At 45.0% G+C, this 27,711-nt stretch overlaps 1 protein-coding gene across 1 annotated transcript; it reads left to right on the top strand.

Annotated features, from left to right (window-relative positions):
- The first annotated feature begins 3,171 nt into the window (after positions 1-3,171).
- On the top strand, positions 3,172-24,197 carry LOC132684647 (uncharacterized). The gene is made up of 4 exons (XM_078434092.2): positions 3,172-3,177; positions 3,345-3,697; positions 22,116-22,169; positions 22,300-24,197. The coding sequence occupies exons 1-4, from the start codon at positions 3,172-3,174 to the stop codon at positions 22,415-22,417; spliced, it is 531 nt and encodes a 176-aa protein (XP_078290218.2). The 3' UTR covers positions 22,418-24,197.
- Positions 24,198-27,711: the final 3,514 nt, after the last annotated feature.

The following is a 27,711-nucleotide window of genomic DNA, read 5'->3' on the forward strand; positions in this document are numbered from 1 at the left end:
GATCTTTCATGTGCACAAATATGTTAAAAAATGAAAAAAGTTAATCAGAAACCACAGAGTTGGGGGGGGGCGCAGAACGCTTCAGTGGCTCGGTCGGTTAAATATCCAGCTTCCACTCAGGTCATGATCTCCCAGTTGACAGGACATGATCTCGCAGTTTGTGGGTTTGAGCGCTGCCTCGGGCTCTGTGCTGACAGCTCAGAGCCTAGAGCCTGCTTCAGATTCAGTGTCTCCCTCTCTCTCTGCCCCTCCCCATCTCAAAAATAAATAAACATTTATATATATATGTATGTATGTATAATATATATATTATATATTATATGGGGGGAAATATATATATGTATAATATATATGTATATATATACATATATATGTATATACACATATATATAACATATATACGTATATATATACATATATACGTATATATGTTATATATATGTTATATATATATATATATAACATATATATATGTATAATATATATATAATATATTATATAGAGGGGGGAAAAATAAGTCAAACAGCAATAAGAACTGTCCATGATGTTTCCTGCTGGCTTGAAGGCATGCCCTGGTCTTCTTTTTAGAGGTGGGGCAGTTGGGGAGGAGGACTCCCTTGGCTCCCCTTCAGGCCTGAGCAGGACCCAATACAAAACCAGAATATATCTATTTGTCCTTGGAGAACAATTCATCTCCAAATTCAATAAGCAGAACTTTGCAGCAGGGAAACAATTTAATATCTGGTAGATACATTTTCATTAAATTTTTCAAGATGGAACAAAGACTGTATTTTCAAATTTCCTATTTAGAAGTTAACTCATCATGGTGTTGAAACCCACATCCAAGCAGTTGAACTGAAATCAGCTTCCTAAAACAAAACACAAGCAGAGATGGACTGGCTGAAGTTTCAGACAAGACTTCAAACCCTCCCTGGATGATGGGCCCAGGCTTCCTCCCACTCTGGTCCACATGCACCCATCACCAGAAGGGGGCACCCATTGTATCCACTATACCCCCTTCACAGAAACCAGGGGTGGGGCAAGGGCGCTCAGGGTTGCAGGCCAGGGCCCACAGTATCATTTCAAGCAGATACTCCCCACCTTCTTTTGTCATTTAGTAGTGAAGCTGTTGAGAGGTGATAAGGCACTTGGAGGCACCCAGGGTTTGCCAGGGAAGGGGTTTCTCCTCACACTGTCCTCCACCGGTTGTCCAGCCTCAGAGCCAGACTTGCCCAACCCAACTGGGGAGCCCAGGTCACCTTTTAGAGAGATGATTCCCTCCACCCAATGGCGATTCCAGAAGAGGCACAGGCACTTTGCGTAGCAACGGCATGTAAATCCTTTTCACTTAAATAGTGTATTACTGGGGCACCTGCGTGACTCACATGGTTGAGTGTTTCTTAATTCCAGCTCAGGTCATAATCCCAGGACTGTGGGATCCAGCCCAGAGTTGGGATCTGCAGTGATCATGGAACCTGCTTAAGATTCTCTCTCTCTCTCCCTCTGCCCCTCTGCCCCACTCTCACGTGCTCTTTCTCTCTAAAAAAATTTAAAAATAAATAAATAAATAGGGTGCCTGGGTGACTCAGTTGGTTAAGCATCTGACTTCGGCTCAGGTCACGATCTCACAGTTTGTGAGTTGGAGTCCCACATCAGGTGAGCTCGAGCCCAGCATCAAGTTAAGCATGAGTCCCAGTTTGTGTACACACGAGCCCCGCTTCCTGTGAGCTCCGCTTCTCTCTCTCTCTCTGCTCCTCGCTTACTTGCACCCTAAATAAATAGATAGTGTATGACCAGTTCAGTTAAATTGCAGTCTTCCAAAGATGCTTTCACCTACACATTTTACTACAAACAATATACATTTTATGTAATTATTTGAATAATGATGAGAGGACACCTAAGGAGAGCTGATGGGGATTAAGGGAGATAGAGCCCTTTCAGTCCCATTCTCCTCTCTGCCTTGGTCCGTTTGTTCCTAATCAATTACTTTTTTAACATATAAAGAGTCATGCAGCAATAAATCAAGAAATCCTTTTGGCCCAGGCTTTGGGGTACCACACTGTAGGCAGACTGTGCGCAATTGCATCCCCAAATTGCAAGAAGTCAGCTCAGACTAGACTAGGTGCAGAAATGCTTCAGTTTTATGCACAGAAAACTGGCCTTGGAGGAGGGGCAACTGAGTTTCCAGAGGGTATGATATGACCCCCCCCCCCACAGATTTATTATGTGCAACTGTGTCCCAGAAGAGGCTTTTGGGGGACATGGGAATTTATATATCCCTCATCTGTTCTGCAGAATGCTTCTAATCTCTTTGCAGGGTATCCTGGCATCCCTGAGTTTCTTTTATAAATTTTAGGTATGTAATTTTAAGCAAGTGATTTGTGTCTGGTCTTCCCATCAATCAGAGCTTACGGTAGACTTTGTCAATATCTTGGTGGTGTATTATCTTTAATACACAAAGAACACATATAAGCCAAAAAGAAGACAAGCACCCTAATTGAAAAATGGGCAAAAAACATGAAAAAATATAATTCAGGGTTGCTTGGGTAGCTCAGTCAGTTAAGTGGCTGACTCTTGATTTCTGCTCAGATCACCATCTCACCTGTTGGGGAGGTGGACTCCAACCTCGGGCTCTGTACAGAGCCTGCTTGGGATTCTCTCTCTCCCCTCTCTCTGCTCCTTCCCTGCTCGTTCTCTCTCTCTCTCTCTGTCAAAATAAATAAATAAGCATTAAAAAGAAAAAGAAAAATACAATTCATAAAAAGTTAAGAAATGCCCAGTGTTAGTGAAACTATCCCTCACCTTCTAGGACTATGCATATAATTTTATACGACTAAGAATAATTTCAGGGGCACCTGGATGGCTCCCACCGTTAAGAGTCTGACTCTTGGTTTCTGCACAGGTCATGATCTCACAGATTGTGAGTGTGAGTCCTGCTTAGGGCTCTGTGCTGACAGCTCAGAGCCTGAAGCCTGCTTTGGATTCTGCGTCTCCCTCCTCTCTCTGTCTGCCCCTCCCCTGCTCGCACTTTGTCTCTCTCTCTCTCTTTCGAAAATAAATAAGCATTAAAAAAAATAATAATAATTTAAAAATGTTTCAAATCTGTATACTCTTCGATCAAGCAATTCCACTTCTCCAAATGTATCCTATGGAAACATCTGCCCAACTAAAATGGACGTACAAGGATTTTCGTTGTAGCATTATTTACTACCGGAAATTTATTATAGGAAAACCGGGGGAAAGTCCAACAAGAGAGTAGATTGGGACTCCTCCAAGCCTCCGCCAGACGCGCGGAGCTGAGCCAGCCCGACCGAGCGCCGAGTGCCCTTCTCCCTCCTGCGAAGCCCCAGCTCAGACCCTTTCCGCGACCGGGACTCGGCCCACAACCGCCTCTCCCACCAGGCCTGCGGGCGGCCCGGGCTGCCCGGGGAGTGAGCGCAGCGGTTCGGCCACAGCGGGTGGCCGTTCTACGTGCGCTCGCTGCCCGTGGCCGCGGTCTAGGGCCCCGCCGCGGGGGCCGCGCCCGCCGGCGGCCCCGGGCTCGGCCGGTTAGCTCAGCGGCGGCGTCTGGAAGATCCCGCAGCCGCAGACCGTTGGCGCGTGTCCCTGGAAGTCAACCGCTCCGCCTCCGAGGAGCCGACGGTCGAGAGCGAGGAATGCGTAGTGGATGGAAGATCACTGGCAAGCTCGAAGAGAGGTAGGACGGCCATGGCTGCTTCTCCCCGGGCTTCGCTCAAAATTACACGCTGCCCCCCCGGGGTGGACCCCACCCTGGTCTCCTCCTCTCTGTCCCCTGAGGGCAGGCTCACCGTGGGGGCCTCGATGCCCAGCCAGCTTGAGGCCCCAGAAGCTGGGAAGCCGGGAAGCCTGGAGCCAAGTGAAGGCCTTAGCCTTGCTGTACACCCTCCCCCTCAGTAGCCACCTCTGACCATCCCCACCTGCCAACCCGTAAGCTCTTTTCATACTTTACCTTCTGTTTTTGTCAAAGTTCTAAGCAACTCCCCACCCCACCCCCCACACCCTCAAAAAAGAGCACATTGGTTCAACTTTTGGTTAAACATACAATAGCCCACGAAGCTATTAAAAAGGATAAGGTAGATCTGTACCTCTTGATGTAGTCAATATGTCCTCCAAGTATTGTCAAGTTAAAAAAAAAAAAAGATTAAAAACTAGTATGTTCCCAATGAATCCTTCTGTATAAAAATAGAAATCTATAAATACATTGAAACCCTGGAAAATTATACAGCTCATTAAACTTTTATGATGGGCTAGCTTTGGGATGGATTTAAATTTTCCCATTCTTGGGGTGCCTGGGTCACTCAGTGGGGTAAGCATCTGACTCTTGGTTTGGGCTCAAGTTGACGTCACAGTTGGTGAGTTCGAGACTGCATGGGGCTCCGTACTTACAGTGTGGAACCTGCTTGGGATTCTCTCTCCCTCTCTCTGCCCCTCCCCTGCTCTCTCTCTCTCTCTCTCTCTCTCTTTCTCAAAATAAATAAATAAACTTTAAAAAAAAGTTGTCATCACACACACAGAATTTGTAACTGGTTGGTGACAGATGTTAACTGAAACTATATGCCAACTATGTCAATTATACCTCAATTTTAAAAAATGAAAAAGAAAAGGCAGAAACAGAATAGTGTAAATAGCATGCTACCTGTTTTTGTAAGAAAGAGAGAAATAAGAAAAAATATGTTTTTAAGCCACTTTATTGAGGTATAATTGACATACAAAAAGCTGTACAAATTTGATGTGTACAACTTCATGAATAATAGAAACTTATCTATATTCACTTTTTTATCGAGGTGTAATTGACATATTAGTTTCAGGTGTACAACATAACGACTCAATATTTGTACATATTGCAAAATGATCACCACAGTAAGTCTAGTTAGCATCCATCACCACACATAGTTATAAAACAGTTTTTTTTATGATAGGAACTTCTAAGATCTACTCTCTGAACAACTTCTGAATATGCAATACAGTATTTTTAAAATATTTTTTTTTAAAGAGAGAGAATGCATGAACAGAGGAGAGGGGCACAAGGAGAGAGGGAAGGATCTTTTTTTTTTTAATTTTTTTATATTTATTTATTTTGAGAGAGAGATAGCACAAGGAGGGGGCAGAGAGAAGGAGAGACAGAATCCCAAGCAGGCTCCGCACACCATCAGTGCAGAGCCTGATGCAGGGCTTGAACTCACCAACTGCAAGATCATAGCTTGAGCAGAGATCAAGAGTCAGACACTTAACCGACTGAATCACCCAGGCACCCTGAGAGGGAAGAATCTTAAGCAGGCTTCACATTCAGCATGGAGTCCAACGCAGGGCTTCATCCCACAACCATGACATCATGACCTGAGCCGAAATCAAGAGTTGGACATCTAACCAACTGAGCCACCCAGGCACCCCTGCAAAACAGTATTATTAATTGTAGTCATCATGCTGTACATGACATCTTGTATGTACTTCTATTTACATAAATAAAGACTGGAAGGATTCACAATACGTGAATAAAAGTGGTTCTCTATAGATGGCAGGTGGGGAGGTAATGAGCTGGCTGGGGGTATAAGTGCAACCAAGACTTCTAAGCACAGACCTTTTAATATTGTTTCGACATTTGAAGCAAGTATTACCTTTATGAAAAAATGAATTATGAAAAACCCAGCAACAATGGCATCATCACATCTAGTGAGGATGTGATAAACTTATTTTACTCACACACACAGTCATCTCCATTCAAGCAAACATCATTCATTGCCAATGTCAGAGGTCATCCTCCAGTTGATTTTTAAAAATTTTTTTCTTTAAATCTTCTGGAACTCTGTGGTACACTGCAAGGAAATGTGATGCCGGGGCAGTGACTAGCCCAGTATCACAGAGGCTGCAAAAAAATCTAGGTGAAGATGGGTAAAATGGAGCTTTCTTTCTTTTAAGGATGTCAAGCATATGAACTTGCCTATGACTCTTGGTGGAAGGCAGAGATGATCATTTTCCACTACGGAAGCCGTAATGGCCAAATACTCGCTTTTCCAGCTGCCTTTGCACATAGGGCATAGGCTCCTAGGACACAGGGTCAGAGCTAATCAGCTGCATCCTCCCCAGAACCTGAAATAAGAGCTAATGGTATGAAGAATCCTTTCTAGGTCATCACCAGTAGCAAAGCCACCATCTGTGTCCTGGGACAGTGACAGTATCCTAAAACCAATGTTAGTAGCTTCCAGGGTTAACAGTAGGTCCAATGGTGATAGCCTTCGTCCCATGCTGACAGACCAAACAGATTCGGCAGTGGCCTCACTTTACATCTCTGGTTTCATTTTACAGCATAAAATTTTGCTGCATCTCTGACTGCATAGCCTCCCTTGGACCTGCCTATTTTCCAGGCCAGTGTCTCCAAATCTCCCTAGTTTCATTCTATACGTTCCATTTTCCTTAAATCTGTCAGAATTGGTTTCTGTTGCTTGAAGAATCTGATTCTGGATTGCATTAGGGGTTCTCTAGCTGGAAACCAGAGGAAATAAGGGAACTGACAACCTAGCCAGGATCTCAAGCCTATACCTCTGATGGAAAAGAAATAGAGAAGAGGGTAAAACAGTTCCATAAATCTTAGAATTGTGTGTGTGTGTGTGTGTGTGTGTGTGTGTGTGTGTGTGTGTTACAGGGCAGCAGTGGGGGGTGGGGTGGGTGGCTTTCCTGAGAAGACGCTGCTGGTCCTGGGTCCTGGGTTAGGCTGGATCTGAAGCTTGCTGGGAGCGTTGACCCGTACACACGTGATGGTATTAGCCAATTAGCGATTGGAGGTAAAAACTTGAGGGTAAGGTAGCATAGAGAAACTGTGAGAGTGAACATTCTGGCACATGGTTACAATTTGAAGTTGTATGATTTTTTTTAAATAATGATCATGAGTTCGTATGGTGCTTCTGAATTCAAAAGACAGATGGATGGGACAAAGGCCTTCGGGGGTGAAGGTATGTGTGATTGCTCCTCTGGGTCTATCCAAAGAAACTTCTTTTAGACGTGACTCATTTATTCATTTAACACATGTTCACTGAGCAGATAGAGAAGTGAATTAAAAACGTGCATCTAATTTCACTCCTCTGAAAACCCCAATAAAACTTCAATAAAGCGATTTATAACTGCTTTTTTTCTTTCATTTGGATCTATACATCTTTTTTATTGTGGTAAAAGACACGGTACAAATGTGTTATCATTTTAACCATTTTTATGTATACACTTAAGTGACATTAAGTGCAGTCATAATGTTGTTCAGCCATCGCCATTTCCAGAACTTTTTCATCATTCCAAACAACCCACGGTGCACTAACCCCACATTCTTCCCTCCCTCCAAACCTGGTACCTCTGTTCTATTTTCTGTCTCTATAATTTTGCTTATTCTACAGCCCTCATATAAGTGGAGTCATATTTCGGTTTTTAAAATCTGGCTTATTTCACTTGGCATAATGTTTTCAAAGCTTCATCCATGTCATAGCATGTATCAGAATCTCTTCTTTAAGGCTGAATAATATTTCATTGTACAAATCCATCACTACTGGTTAACCTGTTCATCTGTTGATGGACACTTGGGTTGGTTCCACTTTTTGGCTGTTGGGAAGAATGCTGCTGTGAGTGTTGGGGTACAGATATCTGTTCGAGTTCCTGCTTTCAGTTCTTTTGGGTACACGCCCAGAAGTGGGATTGCCGGATCATATGGTAATTCTATATTTAACTTTTGGAGGAACCACGTACTGTTTTCCACAGCAACTGCATCTTTTTTTGTATTCCTACCAGTAACATACAAGTGTTCCACATTCTCCACATCCCCACCGGTACTTATCTTTCATTTTTTTAATAATAGCCATCCCAAAGGGTATGAAGTGGTATCTTGTTGTGGTATAATGACTTTTCTTTCTGTTTTAAAAAGTTTATTTGTTTTGAGACAGAAAGAACCAGTGGGGGAGGACGGAGATTGAGGGAGAGAGAGAATCCCATGCAGGCTTCACACTGTCAGCAGAGGGCCTGATGCGGGGCTCAAACTCATGAACCGTGAGATCATGACCTGAGCCCAAGTCAAGAGTCAGAAGCTTTGCTGACTGAGCTACCCAGGTGCCCTCATTGTGGCCTAATTACTTTTGATGCATAACCTCACTAAACAAGGGATGCATAGCCAAGCCTGTCCGATCTGAGTTTTTTACTCCACATTCTGACCCTTCTGAGACCCAAGCACATTTGTTTTAACAAAGCAGAATATGGGGCTCCTGGGAGACTCAGTCAATTAAGCATCTGACTCTGGATTTCAGCTCAGGTCATGATCTCAGTTCATGACTTTGAGGCCCACGTTGGGCTCTGCACTGACAGTGCACAGACTGCTTGGGATTCTCTCTCTCCCTCTCTCTCTGCCCCTTCCCCGCTTGTGTGCACATGCACTCACCTCTCTCTCTTAGAAAATGTCTTTTAAATTAAAAAACATTTTTTTTAAGAAAGGAGCTGAGGATGGAGAATGGGAGAGATATTGCTTACGGGTACATGCTTGCAATAGTAGGTAAGTGTTTCCTGGAGGTCTAAGACACAGTACAGTGATTACAGACAACAAAACTGTATCACATATTGTAAACATTAAACTTGCTAAGAGGTTAGATCCTAATTGTTCCCATCAGTAGAAGAAATGATAATTGTGTGGCATGACAGAGATACTAACACTACAGTGACAGTCATGTTGCAATATAAATGCATCAAATCAATATGTTGTACAGCTTAAACTTACACCACATTATATGTCAATTATATCTCAATTAAAAAAATGAGAATTAGGCAAACCATAAGAGACTCTTAAGTACAGAGAACAAACTAAGGGTTGCTGGAGGGGAAGTGGGTGGGGCAATGAGCTAAATGGAATTTGGTGCAGAACCCAACATGGGGCTCGATCCCACGACCCTGGGATGATGACCTGAGCCTAAACCAAGGGTCAACAGACTGAGCCACCCAGGTAACTCAGCCCCTGTCTTTTTGAGTTTGTTTGTTTTAGATTCTACATATGAAAGATCTCATACAAGATTTGTCTTCCTCTGTCTGACTTATCTTACTTGGTGTACTGTTGCCAAGTTTCATCCATATCATCACAAATGGCAGGATTTCCTTCTTTCTTCTGCCAGAAAAATATTCCGTCATATGATATACCATATCTTCTTTATCCATTCTCCCATTCAGCGATGTTTAGGTTTCCATAACTTGGCTGTTGTGCAATGAACATGGGAGTGGAGAGTCTCTTCTCCATCAGTTTTTATTTATTTATTCTTTGTTTATTTTTAATGTTTGTTTATTTTTTGAGAGAGAGAGAGTGAGTGGGGGAGGGTCAGAGAGAGAGGGAGACACAGAATCTGAAGCAGGCTCCAGGCTCTGAGCTGTCAACACAGAGCCCAATGCAGGGCTCCAACTCACAAACCATGAGATCCTGACCTGAGCCAAACGGTCCTGAGTCAGACGCTTAACCAACTGAGCCACCCAGGAGCCCCCATCAGTTTTTATTTTTGTCAGGCAGCACATCTCACTATGATTATGAAATTTATTCTGAATCTTCTGCCAGTGCTTTTTGCCTGGTTGCATCTTTAGATGCGTTCCAAGGAAGTTTTGATTTAAACTGTGGTGTCCAAATTCTGGGAAGCCTGGATAATTCATGAAATTTGGATGGAAAGTATTATTGAGGTTTGTAATGGCTTGATAGGGATATCCTGAATCCTACATTTTTCCATGCATTAAACCACCACTAGATGCTGCTAAAGGCTGTGATATGCCTCAAGCAGGCTATGTTTGCCTTTCCTCCTTATGGGGAAACAACCAACATTCATTTATTTAAATGCTTTGTGTTAGGACACACTCATATGGATTTTTAATTTGTTTTTTTAATTTGAGAGAGAGAGAGAGAGAGAGAGCGCTTGTGAGCTCAAGCAGGGAAGAAGCAGAGAGAGAATTCCAAGCAGGCTCAGTGCACAGAGCCTGATTAAGGGGCTTGAACTCACAAACCGTGAGATCACGACCTGAGCCTAAATCAAGAGTCGGACACTCAACTGACTGAGCCACCCAGGCGCCCCAACACTAATGCATTTTAATGCAAGGTAGAGCCCAGTGGATGGGAAACGCCACCTTTTCTACATCTTTTGAACAGAGTATTGGAGCTTAGGGCTACAGAGTGTCTTCTCTGGGCCAGTTTTCATTCATTTTTCCATTTAATCTCTGTGACTGGCATCTGTTTGCCCCTCCAGATCAGCTTCCCACCCCTCTCCAACCATTGTGTGCCCCAGAGGCTGAGCTGTCGAGACAGAACTAACCAGCGCACTCCTCCTGGGACTTCCCCTTGGGTTTGGCCAGTTGGGTGCACCTGCAGGGGGCACTACACAGGAGAATGAGCACGTGACAAGTTTGTTCCCAGTTCCCACTGCAGAACTCCCACTGGCTGGCTTTGTCCTGCCACCCATGGTTCCACCGCCTGTAGGGTAGCCCTCCGCACACCCTCTCTTTCTCCAGGTTTTGTCCTTCAGGCCCAGGGGAGGTGACAGACAGCCCTATTGTTCCTAGTCCCTAGTCCCCAGTCGGAGTACTGCACAATCCCCCAGTGGTTACTCTACACCTTATTCACACCTTTGTAAACAGTCTTTTTATTAAACTCTCCTCAGATTACTCAGTTGAGTGTGTCATCTCTTTTCTGCTAGGACTCTGGCTGATATAACCCCTAGAGATAGGGGGTAGCTTATCCAAGTTTGAGAGATAGTAGTAGCATAACTGGGATGGGAAACAGGTCTGTCTGAGTCCTTTGCCAGGTCAGACTTCACTGCCCAGGAAGGGGCCTACTTGAACAATGGGCAAATCGGGCACCCGGGATGAGGTCCAGTGCTGGGCACAGCAGATGGACTCTTCTGCTCTGTGCCCTACACCACTGCATGTCCAGGGCCCATCACCACTTCTGTGTCTCCTGAAGTTGGTATGTGCCCTCCCCATCATTCAGCTGCCATTGTGTTTGCCCAGGAAGCCTTTGCTTGCAGAGCCCTGAGCAGTCTCCTTTAATGACTCTTGTGGTGGTTTTTAAAATATGTCCACAAATTCTTAAAGATTCTCTCCATCAGGAATGGAGTCTAATTCCCCTTCCCATGAATACAGGCTGCCCCTAGTAATTTGCTTTCAACCAGTAGAATAGAGAAGTGATGTGCCATGAGTTTCAAGGCTGGGTCATAAAAGCAGATCAGCTTCTGTCTGCCTCTCTCCTCTTAGGACATTCATGAGACGAAATCCAGATGCCAGGCAACAGACAGGTGAGCCAGCTGAAACCCTCGCTGAGGTTCCAGCCATGAGAAAGACTCAGGCCCCAGCCATGGTTTGATTACAACTACACGAGAGATGCCACTGGGAATTGCCTGCTGAGCCCCGTCAACAGGCACAGGGAGAGATAATAATAAAATTGTTGCCATCATTTTAAGTCACTAAGTTTTGAGATAATGTGCGACATAGCAGAGAAAACCAATAAAGTTCCTTCTGCATAGAAGGGGTAGAACCCTCAATACTGATTCTCTTTGGGCTGTCCAATATGTTCTGGGATATTACTTTAAGTCTCTTTAAAAATTTTCCAAGTTTGGAGCACCTGGCTGGCTCAGTTGGTAAAGCATTCAACTCTTGATCTCAGGGTTATGAGTTTTTGAACTCATATAAAAAAACAAACAAACAAAAAACCCCAAAACTCCAAATTTGAAGTGCCTGGCTGGCTCAGTTGCTGGAGCACGATCTCAGGGTCATGATTCAAGCACCATGTTGGGTGTGGAGTCTACTTTATTATTATTATTTTTTTTTTTTTAATTTTAGAGAGAGAGAGCAAGCACAAGCAGGGCAGAGGGGCAGAGGTCAAGAGGGAGAGAATCTTAAGTAGGCTCCATGCTCAGCGCTGAGCCCTGTGTGGGGCTCAATTCCATGACTCTGATCCTGGGATCATGACCTGAGCAGAAATCAAGGGTCAGTGGCTCGGTCAACTGAGCCACCCAGATGCCCCTGTGAAGCCTACTTTAAAAATAAAATAAAATAAAAATGTCCAAATTTCATAAATAAATAACTCTGAAGTTTTATTTTTTCCCCATTATGGTTTGTGCTGGATTTTGTTCCTGGATACTTGAAAAGTTGATAACTTCTTGGAATTAAATGTAACTGAATTTTTGTTCAGAACAGGTTCATGTTCTAGAATTTGCTTTTCTCACTTAGTAATATATTGTTGACAATTTTCCAAATGAGCAAATATAGATATCCTGCTTTTCAGACAATGGCTTCATAGTATTAAGCTCCAGTTTTTAGGAGCACCTGGGTGGCTCAATCAATTAAGTCCCACTTCAGCTCACGGTTCGTGGATTGGAGCCCTGCATGGGGTTCTGTGCTGACAGCTCAGAGCCTGGAGCCTGCTTCAGATTCTGTGTTTCCCTCTTCCTCTGCCCCTCCCCTACTCACACTCTGTCTCTCTCTATCTCTCAAAAATAAATAAACATAAATAAAAAAACTTTAAGATGGTTCCCAAAGCTCCTCTCCTCCTGTATTTAAGCTAGTGTGTGATCCAGATCTAGTGACTTGCTTCTAACAAATAGAATATGGAAAAGTGATGGGATGATTAAGTTACAAAAGACTGTGACTGTGACGTCCATCTTGCCCCATGACCTTCTATTTTTGCATGCTTTAATGAAGCAAGCTGTCATGTTAGAGAGGTCCAAATGGCAAGGAACTAATCAACAGTTCATAAGGAACTGAATCCTGTCTGCAACCAGGTAAGAGACCTTGAACATAGATCCTTCTTGAGTCAACTTTCAGATAATCCCACAGCCTTGACTGATACCTTGATTGCCACCTTGAGAGAGACACTGACATAGAAGACACAGATAAACTGTGCCCAGATGCTGACCCACAGACACTGTGAGATAATAAGTATGTGTTGTTTCGATACCTTAAATTGTAGAGTAATTTGTTATGCACCAATAGATAACTAACAGTAATTACTTAGGGATGGGAACTTGCAGGTTCTGTCATGTGGTGATGAAATCACTGACTTAACTATTGCATAGGGTTACCTGTAATGAAATATCCACTGAGGCAAGGCTCTGGGGCTCCTAGTGACTGACATCAGAAAACATCACAGAGGAAAGAAGGAATTCAAGGACTGCGGGTGATGCCATTGGTTTGGACTCTGCTGGACAATTGAAGGAAGGTGATTGAGAAGCACAAGGTCATAACATTTTATACCTCTTCTACTTCTGTTTATTTTTACTCTTCTCTTCTCTTCTCTTCTCTTCTCTTCTCTTCTCTTCTCTTCTCTTCTCATCTCATCTCATCTCTCCCCTTACATTCCTGGAAAATTCAATCCTAAAGGCATGAGGTAGGACAGAGGAAGACATTTGTACCTGGAGTGGAAGGAGTGTTGGTGGCACAGAGTGGGGTACTGGTGACTGAATGGATAAGGAGAGCATTTGTGGAGGAGGGTGGCCTGGCATAGGTGTCCGAGACTGAGAATGGTGAGAAGGACAGCACTGCAGATGGGTAGCTCAGTGAGGATGTCACAACCTGAGCAGGGTAATGAAGCATACCCTCTTGTGCTGCATTGGAAATTACCCTCAAACCTAGTAGGTTAGAACAATCATCATTTACTATCTCACAGGTTCTGTGAGTTGAGAATTCAGACTTGAATTCTCTGGCTTGTCTCTGTTCTGCAATGTCTAGGGCCTAGACTGGCAGAATTGACAGCTGAGGGCTAAAATAATCTGAAGTCCTGGCTGAGGCTTGAGGATCTTCTTCTACGGTGGCTCACTTTATGCCTGAAAGTCAACGCTAACAAGTTGATTTCTTTCTATGTGGCCTATCCACACATGACTCCCTCCACAGGACTGTTGAGTAGCTTTACAAAATGGCAACCGGCTTCCCTGAGAGCCAGTGATCCCAGAGAGTGAGCCAGGAAGAAGAGATCTTTTAAAAAATGAACTAGCTTAGACAGTCATATGGCATCAGTTAAGCATTTGACGCTTTAAAAAAAATTTTTTTAATGTATATTTATTTTTGAGAGTGGGGGGAAGGGCAAAGAGAGAGGGAGACAAAGAATCTGAAGCAGGCTCCAGGCTCTGAGCTATCAGCACAGAGCCTGACACAGGGAACTTCGAGATAATGACTTGAACCAAAGTCGGATGCTCAACCAGTTGAACCACCCAGGTGCCCGAGCATCTGACTCTTGATTTGGCTCAGGTCATGATCTCACGTCTCCTGGGTTCGAGCCCCACATTGGGCTCCATGCTGACAGTGGTGCAGAGCCTGCTTGGGATTCTCTCCCTCTCTATCTGCCCCTCCCCACATGTGCTCTCTTTCTCCCTCCTTCTCTCTCTCTATCAATAAATAAATAAACATTCAAAAAAAAAAAAGTGAGTTGCTAAATCCAACCCATAGTCAAGGAGGGGGTAAATAGGTTACATGTTCTGAAGGGAGAATATCAAAGAATTTGCAGATCTATTTTAAATTTACAAAAGATATGTAGGGACAGCTCGGTTGTGGTGTCCCAGACCCTGAGCAGAGTGAGGAGGGCATATACGTACAAGGGAAGAGTGGCATGGGTTTTCAGAGCCTGAGCAGGATGAAGAAGGCATCCATGTGGGAAAGACAGACTGGCGTGGGGGAGTTGGAGTCCAAGTGTATTTGAGGAAGGCATCTGTGCTCATGTGGGGGTGGGAGTAGTGCTGGAAGATGGTTTGCATACAGGGGATTGATCACATAAGTAAATATATTAAGGATAATTGGAGCCAGGCTTCTCACTGTCAGAAGAGTGAGTTATAAATATGGAAAGAAAAAAATAACATAATCCTGTGACGTTGGATTGGGAACTGTAGGTATGAGTGTGAACTCACAGCTCTCAAGATGAAAAGATAGGGGTGCCTGGGTGACTCAGTTGGTTAACCGACCGGCTCTTGATTTAGGTTCAGGTCATTATCTCACGGTTCGTGGGTGTCTGCTTCCCCACTGTAAAGCACTGTTTTCCCTTTGAAATTAATAAGTATTTGGTGGATATTTTGAAATTCTGTAAGTACCCCGTTCCTCATCAATTTACTCATTTATCAATGCATATCATATAGACTTGTGCTTTCCTATTTTATTTCAATGGGATATATTTTCTTTATGTGATTTTTTATTTTGACTGGCTCAAATTGTCCCAGATTTGATCAGTGGAGCCCCTTCATACTGGCTCATAGGTCTGTTTGACATGTTCCCAACATTCTTGAGCAAGTCTTTGCTTTCTGGTTTACGAAGATGTTTTGGGAAGTGCCTGAGAGGCTGTTGGTTAAGTGTCCGACTTTGGCTCAGGTCATGATCTCACAGTTCGTGGGTTTAAGCCCCGCATCAGGCTCTGTTCAGAGCCTGGAGCCCACTACAGATTCCGTGTCTCCCTCTCTTTGCCTTTGCCCCACTTTCTCTCTCTTTCTCTCAAAAATAAATAAACATTAAAAAATTTTAAAAAATGTTTTGGGCTCATCTTGTATGTTTCCTGCTCTAAGCCTGGAATCTGCCATTTCTCTATAGAACACTGGATCCTTTTAGGGGAAATGGTATTTCTGGGTGCTATGCATGCTCGTTGCTATTAGGACTCTGCTCTTCCAGGCTCCTTGGATAGCAGTAGGAAACACACACACACACACACACACACACACACACACACCCTGTCTCTCTGTATGTCTATCTATCTACCCATCTTTCCATCATTTTTTTTCTTCCAAAGTTTATTTCGAGACAGAGCGAGAGAGTGGGGGAGGGGCAGAGAGGGAATCTCAAGCAGGCTCTGTGGGTCAGCACAGAGCCCAATGTGGGGCTCGAACTCACGAACTGTGAGATTGGAGCCAAAATCAAGAGTCACGCGCTTAACTGAGTGAGCCATCCAAGCGCTCCCACATTTAATTTTCTATGAGAGAAGTAAGCCCTAGTATCTGAAGGCATTCCAAATATAATATGCATTAACTCTCTCCTTAGCATAATGCTGCTAATCATATAACATCCGTAGGAGAACTGGAATAGTCACTCAAATCATTTTCTCCTCTTCTGTCATCCAGCTGAGGAACCCTGGTTGAGAGAGCCTGAATTCTAGTATTATAGGATGATCATGTCAGCAACTTATTCTCAAATGGTTCTGGAAAAGAAACAAACAAAAAAGGAAGTCTGAGATTGTGTCAAGGTTAAAAAGAAAGAGAAAGAAGGAAAATGCTGTAAATTCTTAATCTAAGGAACAGCCCAGGGACTTTCTATGATTGTGCTAAAATAATCGCTAACCTCTTGTAGTCACAGGATGAGGGAGCCAAAAAGCAGACCCAATGTTTGAACAGTAATTTGATAAAATTACAGTATCAGTTGAATTCATAGGCTTACCATTTCTTGGGTGCAAGTTAAGGCAGTAATGAGAGAACAGGATTCTTACAAGTTCAGTGAGGTTTACAGTACTCCTAACCACACTCAGCCTGGTATGTCTGAGGAGTCACCTCATGCCTGAAGACCCCTTAGAGACCCTGGAGCCAGTCACCTGCAAAAGGAGGCCAATCTCACTGGTACTGGCTCCAGGCCTACCTCTGGAACTGTGGCTGTCAACCTTGGTTGCACATTGGAACCACCTGGGGAATCTTAAAACCTACTGGATCTCTGGATTGCAGGCCCAGATTTTTTTTTAATTTTAATTTTAATTTTAAAAAAAATTTTTTTTTAACGTTAATTTATTTTTGAGACAGAGAGAGACAGAGCATGAATGGGGGAGGGTCAGAGAGAGGGAGACACAGAATCCGAAACAGGCTCCAGGCTCTGAGCTGTCAGCACAGAGCCCGACGCGGGGCTCGAACTCACGGACCATGAGATCATGACCTGAGCCAAAGTCGGCCACTTAACCGACTGAGCCACCCAGGCACCCCTAATTTTAATTTTTTTAAATAACTTATTTATTTTTTAATTTACATCCAAGTTAGTTAGCACATAGTGCAACAATGATTTCAGGAGTAGATTCCTTAACGCCCCTTGCCCATTTAGCCCATCCCCCTCCTTCAACGCATCCAGCAACCCTCTGTTTGTTCTCCATATTTAAGAGTCTTTTCTGTTTTGTGCCCTTCCCTGTTTTTATATTATTTTTGCTTCCCTTCCCTTATGTTCATCTGTTTTGTATCTTAAATTTCTCATATGAATGAAGTCATATATTTGTCTTTCTCTGACTGGCTAATTTCGCTTAGTATGATACCCTCTAGTTCCATCCACGTAGTTGCAAATGGAAAGATTTCAATCTTTTTCATGGCCGAGTAATACTCCATCATATATATATATATATATACACACACCACATCTTTATCCATTCATCCATCGATGGACATTTGGCCATGCCCAGAATTTTTTATTTAATTGGTCTGTGGTGCAATTTAATTTGGGTCTTAGCAGCTCCCAAAGAGGTTCTAACTTGCAGCCAAGACTGAGAACTACACACCAAACTAGAGATAAAACCCAGCATGTCCAAAGGTCAGATTACAGCTGAAACCCAGAAGCAGCATTGCACAGAAAAATAATTGCAAGATTTATCCTACTCATACCAGCAATATACATTATTTGGAATTCTTCTTCATGGAAGATTTGTCTCTTCTTTTCCATGTATTTATTTTTTCAATTGTTTATATCAGCATGACTCATGGATATTTATTTTATATTTTGGGTTATATATAATCCAGTGCTATTCATATCACTCAGGTTCCTCCAGTTTTAGCCATCAGGAGCTCTTTCAGTTGGCGTCTGTGTCCCTCGGACACCTCCAGCATTGGTGGGGTTTTGTTCATTTTTCAGTACTTCCTTTCTGGCACTAGGGGATACTCCAGGCTTACTGTCACCAGCTAGACCCCAAAACCTGACCTGCACTGTCCACCTGCTTGTCCTCACTGACCTTTGTCCCACATTTTCCCTTAAACTCTTCTTTCTGGCTTTCCTCTTAACTCAGGCAAATGGAAAGCAAACTGCCTTCTGAGTCACAGCGACTGCCCTGAGAAGACCTCCAGCCAGCCCAAACCAGCCAGACCAATTTGAACTTAACCCTTGGCTCATACCTGTGCAGATGGACCATAGAGTGACCTGCAGAATGACTGACAATTACCTTTATCTCATTATAATGCTAAAATCTCTGCCCAAAGAGGAACATTTACATAACATACAAGGTGTATAGGCAAGTTTCCCTAAGGTGCATGTGCCTGTGTCCCTATGCCTGCCTCTACCCTATGACAAGGCTTCCCTGTCTAAATATTCATCCTAACCCTATATAAAAGGAACTTACCCACGCTTGCTCAAGGAGTCTCAGCTTTGGAAGCCATTCCCTGTGATCTTAATTGCTGCAAATAAAAGTTTTCTGGGGCACCAGCGTGCCTCAGTCAGTTGAGTGTCCAACTTCAGCTCAAGTCATGATCTTGCGGTTTGGGAGTTACAGCTACGTGTTGGGCCCTCTGGTGTCAGAGCGGAGCCTACGTCGGATCTTCTGTTCCCCTCTTTCTCTGCCCCCCTCCTCAAAAATAAACATTTAAAAAAAGTTTTATTTGGGGCGCCTGGGTGGCTCAGTCGGTTGAGCGTCCGACTTCGGCTCAGGTCACGATCTCGCGGTCTGTGAGTTCGAGCCCCGCGTCGGGCTCTGGGCTGATGGCTCAGAGCCTGGAGCCTGCTTCCGATTCTGTGTCTCCCTCTCTCTCTGCCCCTCCCCCGTTCATGCTCTGTCTCTCTCTGTCTCAAAAATAAATAAACGTTAAAAAAAAAAAATTTAAAAAAAAAATAAAAAAAGTTTTCTTTGTGCAACAACTCAACCTGGTGCAATTTCAGACTCACCCAGGAATGAACTCACATTGGTTCAGTTACACAGTCTTACACATTTCTTGCCCCAGTCCTGGAATCAGCCATTTCTCCAGGAGTCTCTGGTTCCTTTTATTGCAGAATGGTATTTGAAACCAAGGTCTGAGAGCTAGGTATAATTTTTATATCCTGCTACACCAAAAACAAACAAACGAACAAACAAACAAAAAAAGAAAGAAAGAAAACCAAATTAAAAAACACATGTTAGAGTCCCCAGGGCCAACCACCCCAGATCGGCCAGTGCCTAGCTTTGGAATCCTGTCCCTTTCCTTGATGTCTTTTGAGAGTCAGGGTGGGAGGCTATCCTGACCATCACCTGTTTGGTGGCCTTCTGTTAGGTGGGTACCAGTCTGGCTCTTGTGAGTCCTGATAAAACTAACAAATGATGGGAATGCAAGCTGGTGCAGCCACTCTGGAAAACAGTATGTTGGTTCCTCAGAAAACTAAAAATAGAACTACCCTACAACCCAGCAATTGCACTACTGGACATTTATCCAAGGGATACAGGTGTGCTGTTTCAAAGGGACACATGCACCCCCATGTTTATAGCAGCACTATCAACAACAGCCAAAGTATGGAAAGAGCCCAAACGTCCATCAATGGATGAATGCATAAAGAAGATGTGGTATATATATATACACACACAATGGAGTATTACTCGGCAATCAAAAAGAATGAAATCTTGCCATTTGCAACTATGTGTATGGAACTGGAGGGTATTATGCGAAGTGAAATTAGTCAGAGAAAGACAAATATATGACTTCATTCATATGAGGACTTTAAGAGACAAAACAGATGAACGTAAGGGAAGGGAAACAAAAATCATATAAAAACAGGGAGGGGAAAAAAACAGAAGAGACTCATAAATATGGAGAACAAACTGAGGGTTACTGGAGGGGTTGTGGGAGGGGCGATGGGCTAAATGGATAAGAGGCATTAAGGAATCTACTCCTGAAATCATTGTTGCACTATATGCTAACTAATTTGGATATAAATTTTAAAAAATTAAAATTAAAATTAAAAAAAATTTTTTAAAGAAAAAAAAGTGTGCTAGGGGCTAGGAATACCAAATTGAAGAACTCAGAAAGATCAATATCAACCAGAATAAAAAGAAACACACATAGAACATAAGAAAAAAAAAAAAAAAAAACTAACAGATGATAGTGGAGTAAGTGCCCCAAGAGAGGAAAGTAAAGGTTCATAGAGGAAGGAGAAACTAATTCAGTGGGGAGAGAAGCTCAAGAACTGCTGCTTGAGAGCAGACAGTATGGTTGACATCTTCTAGACCGCAGGCTCTTTATACCTCTATCACTCCACCTGTTGCCTGGCCCGCAGTAGTCCTCCATCAACACCTATTGGTGGTTTTACTCCACTGAGCTCAGAGCAAACCACAGAATATTAGCAGAGACCTCAATTTGGGACATCCCAAATAGTTCTCCAGCCCTGCTGCTTGTTGTAGGCAAAAGAATCCTGCAGAGTTTCTGGTGCTTAAGAATTTATTCTGGGTGGCTCAGGTCACGATGTCACGGCTTATGAGTTTGAGCTCCACATCAGGCTCTGTGCTGACAGTGCAGTGACTGCTTGGTATTCTGTCTCCCTCTCTCTCTGCCCCCCTCCCCACCTTGTGTGTGTGTGTGTGTGTGTGTGTGTGTGTGTGCGCACATGCACGTGAGCAAACGCTTCTCTCTCTCTCTCTCTCTCTCTCTCAAAATAAATAAAAATAAACTTAAAACAATGGGGGGAGGTACCTGGGTGGTTCAGGTGGTTAAGCGTCTGACTTTTGATTTTGGCTCAGGTCATGATCTCATGGTTCTTGAGTTCGAGCCCCCCATCAGGCTCTGAAATGACAGTGCAGAGCCTGCTTGGGATTCTCTCTCTCCCTCTCTCTCTGCCCCTCCCACCCTCTCTCTCCCTCCCTCGAATGAATAAACTTAAAAAAAAAAAAAAAAAAAAAAAGGATTTATTCTGTGTGCTTTCTGGAGATTTCTGAACCATCCTTGGTGGCACCAAAGCAGCATTAGGGAGATTATCCTGGAGGTGAAGTCATCAAATGGGTCCTAGACCCTTCAGATGTGTATCAGTGGTCCATATGCTTGGAGTATAATTACCAACATACATCTTGCCAGATAGAGATAAAGGAAGCTTCCAAAGGAATTTTTATATGTTTAAAGTAGACTCATAGGATTCTGGGGGGTCAGGCTAAGATTGCCCTTTGCCCTTAGCAAAGTGTCAACATGGAGGCAGCTGATTTCTTGGAGGAAGGTCACTCTGCTTATTTCAAGGACTTGTCAATGGGCTGTAAGTAGTAAGGAAATGTATTTTCCTTTTGCCTTTGTTCCCCATATCACAGATTACTAAAAAAAAATAAACTTAAAAAAAAAAAGAACTTATTCTGTGTGTCTTCTGGCAAGTTCTGAACCATCCTTGGCACTTGGGAGATTATCTTGAAGGTCAAGTCATCAAATGGGTCCAAAAGTCACCAGTGCAACCTGATAAACTCTGAGAGTGGACTGGACTAAAGGGGTGGAGAGGGGACACAGAAGAAGGAAGTCAAGGCCCTATCCCAAGTGGTGTCAGTCATGGGGACTGAGACAAACCCAATGAAGACAAAGGCTAGGAGGCAGTAGGCTGCAGGTAGAAGGTTCAACCAGTCCTGTAGCAGTTGAGGGGTGATGACCCCTGGCTGCAGGGGAGAGTGTGGGGGAAAGAACTTCAAGTGGGGGCATTCCTGTAGGCAGCTGACTGCTATACAAAAACATGGAAGCTTCATGGCCCAGACACCTGCTGGAGAATAACAGGTAAGCCAGTTTGGCAGGAGCAAGGAGGATTAATAAATGGAGCCTGGGAAGGTTCTGGAACAGGATTCTTAAACCTGGACCTGGACAAATTTCATGGCCTGGAGCCTGAAGCCAGGTGCGAAATTGGGAGATCACGTGTATTTTTCAGGACACCGAGTTAACAGAGCACATCCTTTCCTCAAAGTTTGAGACTACTGTGGAGTCTCTGCAATGTCAGGAGACCCACTGCAGTTTCTGGGCAGAGCGAAATAAAACTCAAAAGCCGGCTGGGATAGGACCTTGCAATTTATCAACAGAGCTTGAAGTCGGTGGCCACTAACTCAGAGCTACCTCCTAAAACCCTTGGCGGGGGGGGTAAGGGGGAACTGGTATAAATTGCCCTCATTTTACCAAAACTGACACCTCACTCCCTTTCCATAATCCCAGGGGTCCTCTGGGGAGTATCTCCGTGATTCTGGAGGAGAGGATGCACAGCCTGAGGTGAGTACAGGAAACCCCGCATGCAAACATTCATTCTCTGGAGGAGACCCCGGACCCTGTCGCGAGGGAAGCCAAGGCCTGGGGAGGCCAAGGGCGCACAGCTAATTACAAATGTAACCACAATTTCCAGGAGCTCTCTGTTAGGGGTCGCTAAGGGTTTTGAGGGCGGAGAAGACTCCGGGTCCCGAGGCATCCGGTTTGTTGTGTACATCAGCTTCAGCGGGACGGAGGAAGCAACGCAGAAGTGACCGTTGGAGACCTGAGTGCGGCAAAGATGTTCAGGAATCATGTACCTGGATGTAAAGGCCCGGATGGCGCGAAGTGTGGCTGGATGGGCATGGCAGCTCGTGACGCGCCGCCCGGCGGCCTTGGGCGCCCAGGGCCAGCTCCCGACTGCGGGTTCGCACCCACGCTTCCTTCCTGGAGCGTCATAGGCCGCACCGCGATGGGACTCAGTGGGCAGGAGGAACGGAGGTGCCGGGTGACAGGAGCAGTTCTAGCTAAGCCAGAAACCTCGGGTGAAGAGATCAAAGCCCAGGTGGAGGTGGACGGGCCAATCCCGCCGCCGCTAGCTAGTCCCCCAACCGCTCCCAAGCACCGCGCGGGACAGCAAAGCCGGTGCGCTCGGGCGAAAGCGTCCCCGACGCGGTCGCCGGCCCCGTGCAGCTCCTGGATGGGCCTTGGCTCATCACACCACATCCGCTCCCCGGGCCGCGGCCGGACAGCCCCGCTTAGCCCCCCAGGCCATCGATCAGTCTTGGAAGTGCCCGCGAGGTCATCCGCACAACAAAGGCGGCCCCAAGCGGCGCCTTCTGTCTTGTAAATATAGGGTCCCGCCCCCAGGCAAAGTGGAGCCCCTGGTACCAGCAGCCGAGGCACCAGCCCCCACTCCGCACCCCTCCCCCACAACTCCGGAGCGCTTTCATTTGAAATGTTAATGTTTTGAAGCTTCCTTCTAGGCCCGGATCTGTGTCTTTGAAAACCGGCTGAAACCTCTGGGATTAATAAACAAACCGGCATTCGGCCTGGGTGGGAACAGGGTAAACATTTGTAGGTCTAAAAGAGAGAGGCAGGAGTGCGTAGACAAACGCGGTAAATTATTACACAGCCCTGGCCACTCGCTTTAAAAAGACTGCTTTGTGCACCGATACCAGGATTTGGAGTTTTCCCAATCAAGAGACCCTTATTTGCACGCTCCAGGCCGAGGACCCCGGCGGCGCTGCCTTCCGCCCCCTCCTGGCACTGAGGAATCCAGGTCACAGGTGGAGCACCGGCTGGGCCGCGCTCGGGCGGAGCCAAGCCCAGGCCCCGCCCAGGTCCTCCTAGGCTGGAACACGGCCCGCAGCTCCTTAGCCAGGCGGCCGCTAGGGCTCAGGTGTCCTCGGGTAGCCCTGACCACCGCGAGGCTGGGTTTCTCTGGCCGGGCGGCCTTAGCGTAACTCGCTCGGCTACTGCGCCTGCGGAGGACACAAAAGGGTGTCCCAGCGGGTGCTTTTCAAAAGCCTTGGCGTGAGTTTCCCTGTACACATTCGATAGTTGGTCAGGGTTATTGCCAAAATCTTATCAAGTCGGGTTCCTTGCCCAGCCCAGCTGCTAACGATGATAATGGTGCCCGCGGTCACTTTGGGAGGAGGGCTGACATTCTGCCATGCACTGTTCGAAGCGCTGCGCGTGGAGTAACCTGTGATGAGATGACACAAGCCATCAACTTGCTTCTTTCTAGAATGGGAACATCACGTACTCTCCACTCATCCTCGCAGGGAGAGAGCAAATTGGGGCATGTGCCCCCGCTGGATATGGGGTCCCAATTGTGCACGTATGACTCCACGTGCCCGGGAATCATGTGTGCTGGGGAGGGGCTGTGGAGGTGACCAGGGCACCACTGTGGTTCTGGAACGCAGCCAGGTCCCCACAATTCCCGAACTTCAGAATTCTTTAATCCACTAAATCCTCCCAGGCACAGCCTGGCCTTCCAAAAGCTTTTGCCTGGAGCTGGGCAAACCCAATAAAGGAATGATCATTTTTCAACCATGGGAGTCAGTAACACTCATATAATGAAGCAAGTCACACAAAGGAAAGAATTCTTTCCCATTCTCCAGGGAGAGGCCCCTCAGCCCAGGCAATCTTCAGAGCTGCCCAACTGCCCAGACTATGGGCTTGGGGGGGCGGGGGAGTATACAGAGGGGTGAGGGTTCACTGAGGAGATCTCCTACCCACCCAAACGCTGGAGTTGTCACTTGAAGAAATGCCAGCCCAGGTTATTCATAAGCATTTCTTACAGATCCCAATTCCTGCGTTTTCTCTGCCCCAAGTGTCAGCTGCGAATTCCCTGGATCAGCTGAGTGACAGCGAGAAGGGAGGACAAACAGCTTATGGTAGAGGACCCCCCACCTTCATCCTAGTTATAACATCTGGATGTTGTCAGAGGACCTGATGGACGGGGTGGAAAGAGATTGTATATCACCTGGTTAAGACAGAGTGCTTTGGCCTCCTATTGGTAAATAAGCCTGGCCTTGTAGACACTCATCTGACCCTCTACCCTCAGTGGTCACAGATACTTTATCTCCCAGGTTTGTTAAACCTTCCCGCAGGCACAAGACCATTCTGACTCCAACCTGGTCTCTTCCTCTAAACACCCCTGAGGTCTTAACCAGGGGTCTTAACCTTACTCCTCCAGGGGGCATGGACCTCTGGCTGGAAAGGACAGCAAAAGAATACGGTTCCTCTACCTGGTGTGATGTTAACAACCTAGGGTAGCATATGCTTTATGTCCATAACCTTTGGAGAAAAACAGACACCTGTCAAGTAGCTGAGTGATCTTGGGTAAGTCATTTATCCTTGCTCGGTATTCCTTAAGTTTCCCACTGGCAAAGTGGTCAGAAATTAGAACATTCCTGAAAAGGAGGAGAGGTAGGGAAATCTGCATTGTAAACAGCACCTGGAAGCCTGCTCACTTCCTGCACACTTCACGCGTGTTCTCACGCATTCTCCTGAGGCCCCACTATATGGTGATAGAGAGGGAAATGCCACTGCCACACTGTCATCTGCTCTGGAAGTGAAATACCTGAAACTCAATCACCCTGGTATCCTGGCTTGGGTGAGCAGCAGTCAGAGACAGATTGGCTTTCAGAGCAGGTGACAGCCCAGTGGCTTGTCTCCTATCACGGGAGGCGGGCGGTCAGCTAACACCACCTCACTGCTGGGATGGATCTTGCTCCCAGCACAGTATCCCACTGACTCCTTCCTGGGAGATGAGCCCCAGCAGATCTTCACTGACATTAAATAGCCTTGTTCTGCTTCCATTGTTTCCATCTCAAGGATATTAATCCCTAGCCTGCCTGTGGCTATCAGACTTCTTCTTCAACATTTCCATATCCATTTTCCAAACTTACTTAGAAAGAGACACAAAGCTCCAATATGACCAAACCTTCACATGCACATTTTTCTGTGTCTACTTTTCATTTAGTATTTATAGAAACAAGGAATAGAGTATGTTCGATTTATATGGGTGGGTGTATGACTCATTGGGTTCCACAAGTAGAGAGGAAGAAGGACTTTCCAGATCATGGGGGCTGCAAGGGCCAGGCAGTGGGTGAACTTATTCTAGTAGACAATGGGGAGTCACCAAACTTGTTCTAAAAGAGGGAAGTGGTTAAATTTATGTTTTATTTGGTAGCTGTGCAAGGGTGAAATTTTTTTTTTTTTTTTTTAGTTTATTTATTTGAGAGAGATCAAAAGCATGGGAGGGGCAGAGAGAGAGGGGGAGAGAGAGAGAGAATCCCAAGCAGGCAGAGCCCGATGTGGGGCCAGAACTCACAAACCGTGACATCACGACCTGTGCTGAAATCAAGTCTTGTACGGTTAACCAACTGAGCCCCCCAGGTGCCCTGGGTGAATTCATTTTTTGAAAGCTTTAAAAAAAATTTTTACAGTAGTTTTAGGTTCACAGAAACATTGAGGGTATATTAGAGCTCCCACATACTTCCATCCCTGCCCTCATAGTTTATTTTTATTATCTTGAATTAGTGTGGTATATTTGCTACAATCAATGAACCAATATGATGCATTAACTAGAGTCCATAGTTTACATGAGGTTCAGTCTTTGTCTTGTACACTTCTATGGGTTTTGACAAATGCATAATAGCATGTACCCACCATTCCAGTATCATACAAAATCGTTTCATCGCTCTAAAAACTCCCCCACACGTCACCTATTCATTATTCCCAGCTTCCTCCTTGTAAACCCTTGGCAACCACCAACTGCTACAGTGTTGTCTTTTCCCGAACATCATATGCTACATGGACTTTTCAGACTGGTTCCTGTCTGTTATTAATATGTATTTAAGGTTTTTATGTCTTTTTGTGGCTTAATTTCTCATTTCTTTCAGCAAGCCTTTAACAAATATTTTTCTTCCATAAACATTTACTGAACTTCTGTATCAGTACTGTCCAATAGAAATATAATACAGGTCACAAATTTGTTTTTTCTAGTAGTCGCTTTAACAAAGGTAAAAAAAGGAGCACCTGGGTGGTTCAGTTGGTTAAGTGCCCAACTTTGGCTTGGGTCATGATCTCGTCGCTCATGGGTTTGAGGCCGGTGTACGGCTCTCTGCTATGGGTGCGGAGCCTGCTTTGGATCCTCTGTCCCCTTCTCTCTTTGCCCCTCCCCCCTCTCAAAAATAAATAAACATTTTTAAAAAAAGGTAAAAAGAAACAGATGAGAGTAATTTTTAGTAAGACATTCTACTTTATATATTTAAAATATTATCATTTCAACATTTAATCACTGTAGAAATTATTCGGATACTTTATATCCTTTTGTTTTTGGCCCTAAGCTTTTGGAATCCAGTGTATTTTAGATTTTCAGCACATCTTAACTTGGACTAGTCACATTTCCAGCGTCCAGTGGACACACGCAGCAGGACAAAGCAGTTACCATGCGGGGTGCAGAGGATAGAGCAGGGAACAAAACGGACAAGGTCTCTGTCCTCACATAGGTGACAGTCTAGTATGGGAGACAGAGAAAAACGAAGTAAACAAATCATTTTGGAGAGTGAGGTGTTACTGAGAAAATAATACAGTGGTATTATAGACTGGGAGGCTGATTTAGTTTGTTTGGGTAGTCAGGAAAGCCTTTCTGAGGCTGAGAACCAAATGAGGAGGCATTAACCATCAATTCTCTGTTGCCACGATAATGCTGTGTAACAAACCACTCCAAAATGCATACGCTTAACATAGAACTATTTGTTATTGTTCATGAGCCTAAAGTCAGCTGGGCAGTTCACCTGGCCCCAAGTGGGCTCACACACACATCTGTGGGCAGCTGCAGGTCAGGTAGGTGGCCATGCTAATCCTGGCTTGGCTTGCGTGTTTGGGGTCTGCTGGTTGTTGACTGGCATGGATGACCTCAGCTTTTTTCCACGTGGCGTCTCAGCCTTCAGCAGGCTAGCCCAGGCCTGTTTTTATGGCAGAGGCGGAGGTCCACGAAAGAATGTGGGCGCGTTCAAGTTTCCTTAAGACTCAAGCTCAGAACTCTATCACT

This window comes from Panthera onca, chromosome D2 (genome assembly GCF_046562875.1).
Source record: "Panthera onca isolate mPanOnc1 chromosome D2, mPanOnc1 haplotype 2, whole genome shotgun sequence".
NCBI classification, from domain to species: Eukaryota; Metazoa; Chordata; class Mammalia; order Carnivora; family Felidae; genus Panthera; species Panthera onca.

Bases quoted from the DNA above. Each gene is read 5' to 3' on its own strand.
- LOC132684647 (XM_078434092.2), top strand. The intron at 3,698-22,115 runs GTAGGACGGCCA...CCATAATCCCAG, and splicing joins ACTGGCAAGCTCGAAGAGAG to GGGTCCTCTGGGGAGTATCT. The intron at 22,170-22,299 runs GTGAGTACAGGA...CACAATTTCCAG, and splicing joins GAGAGGATGCACAGCCTGAG to GAGCTCTCTGTTAGGGGTCG.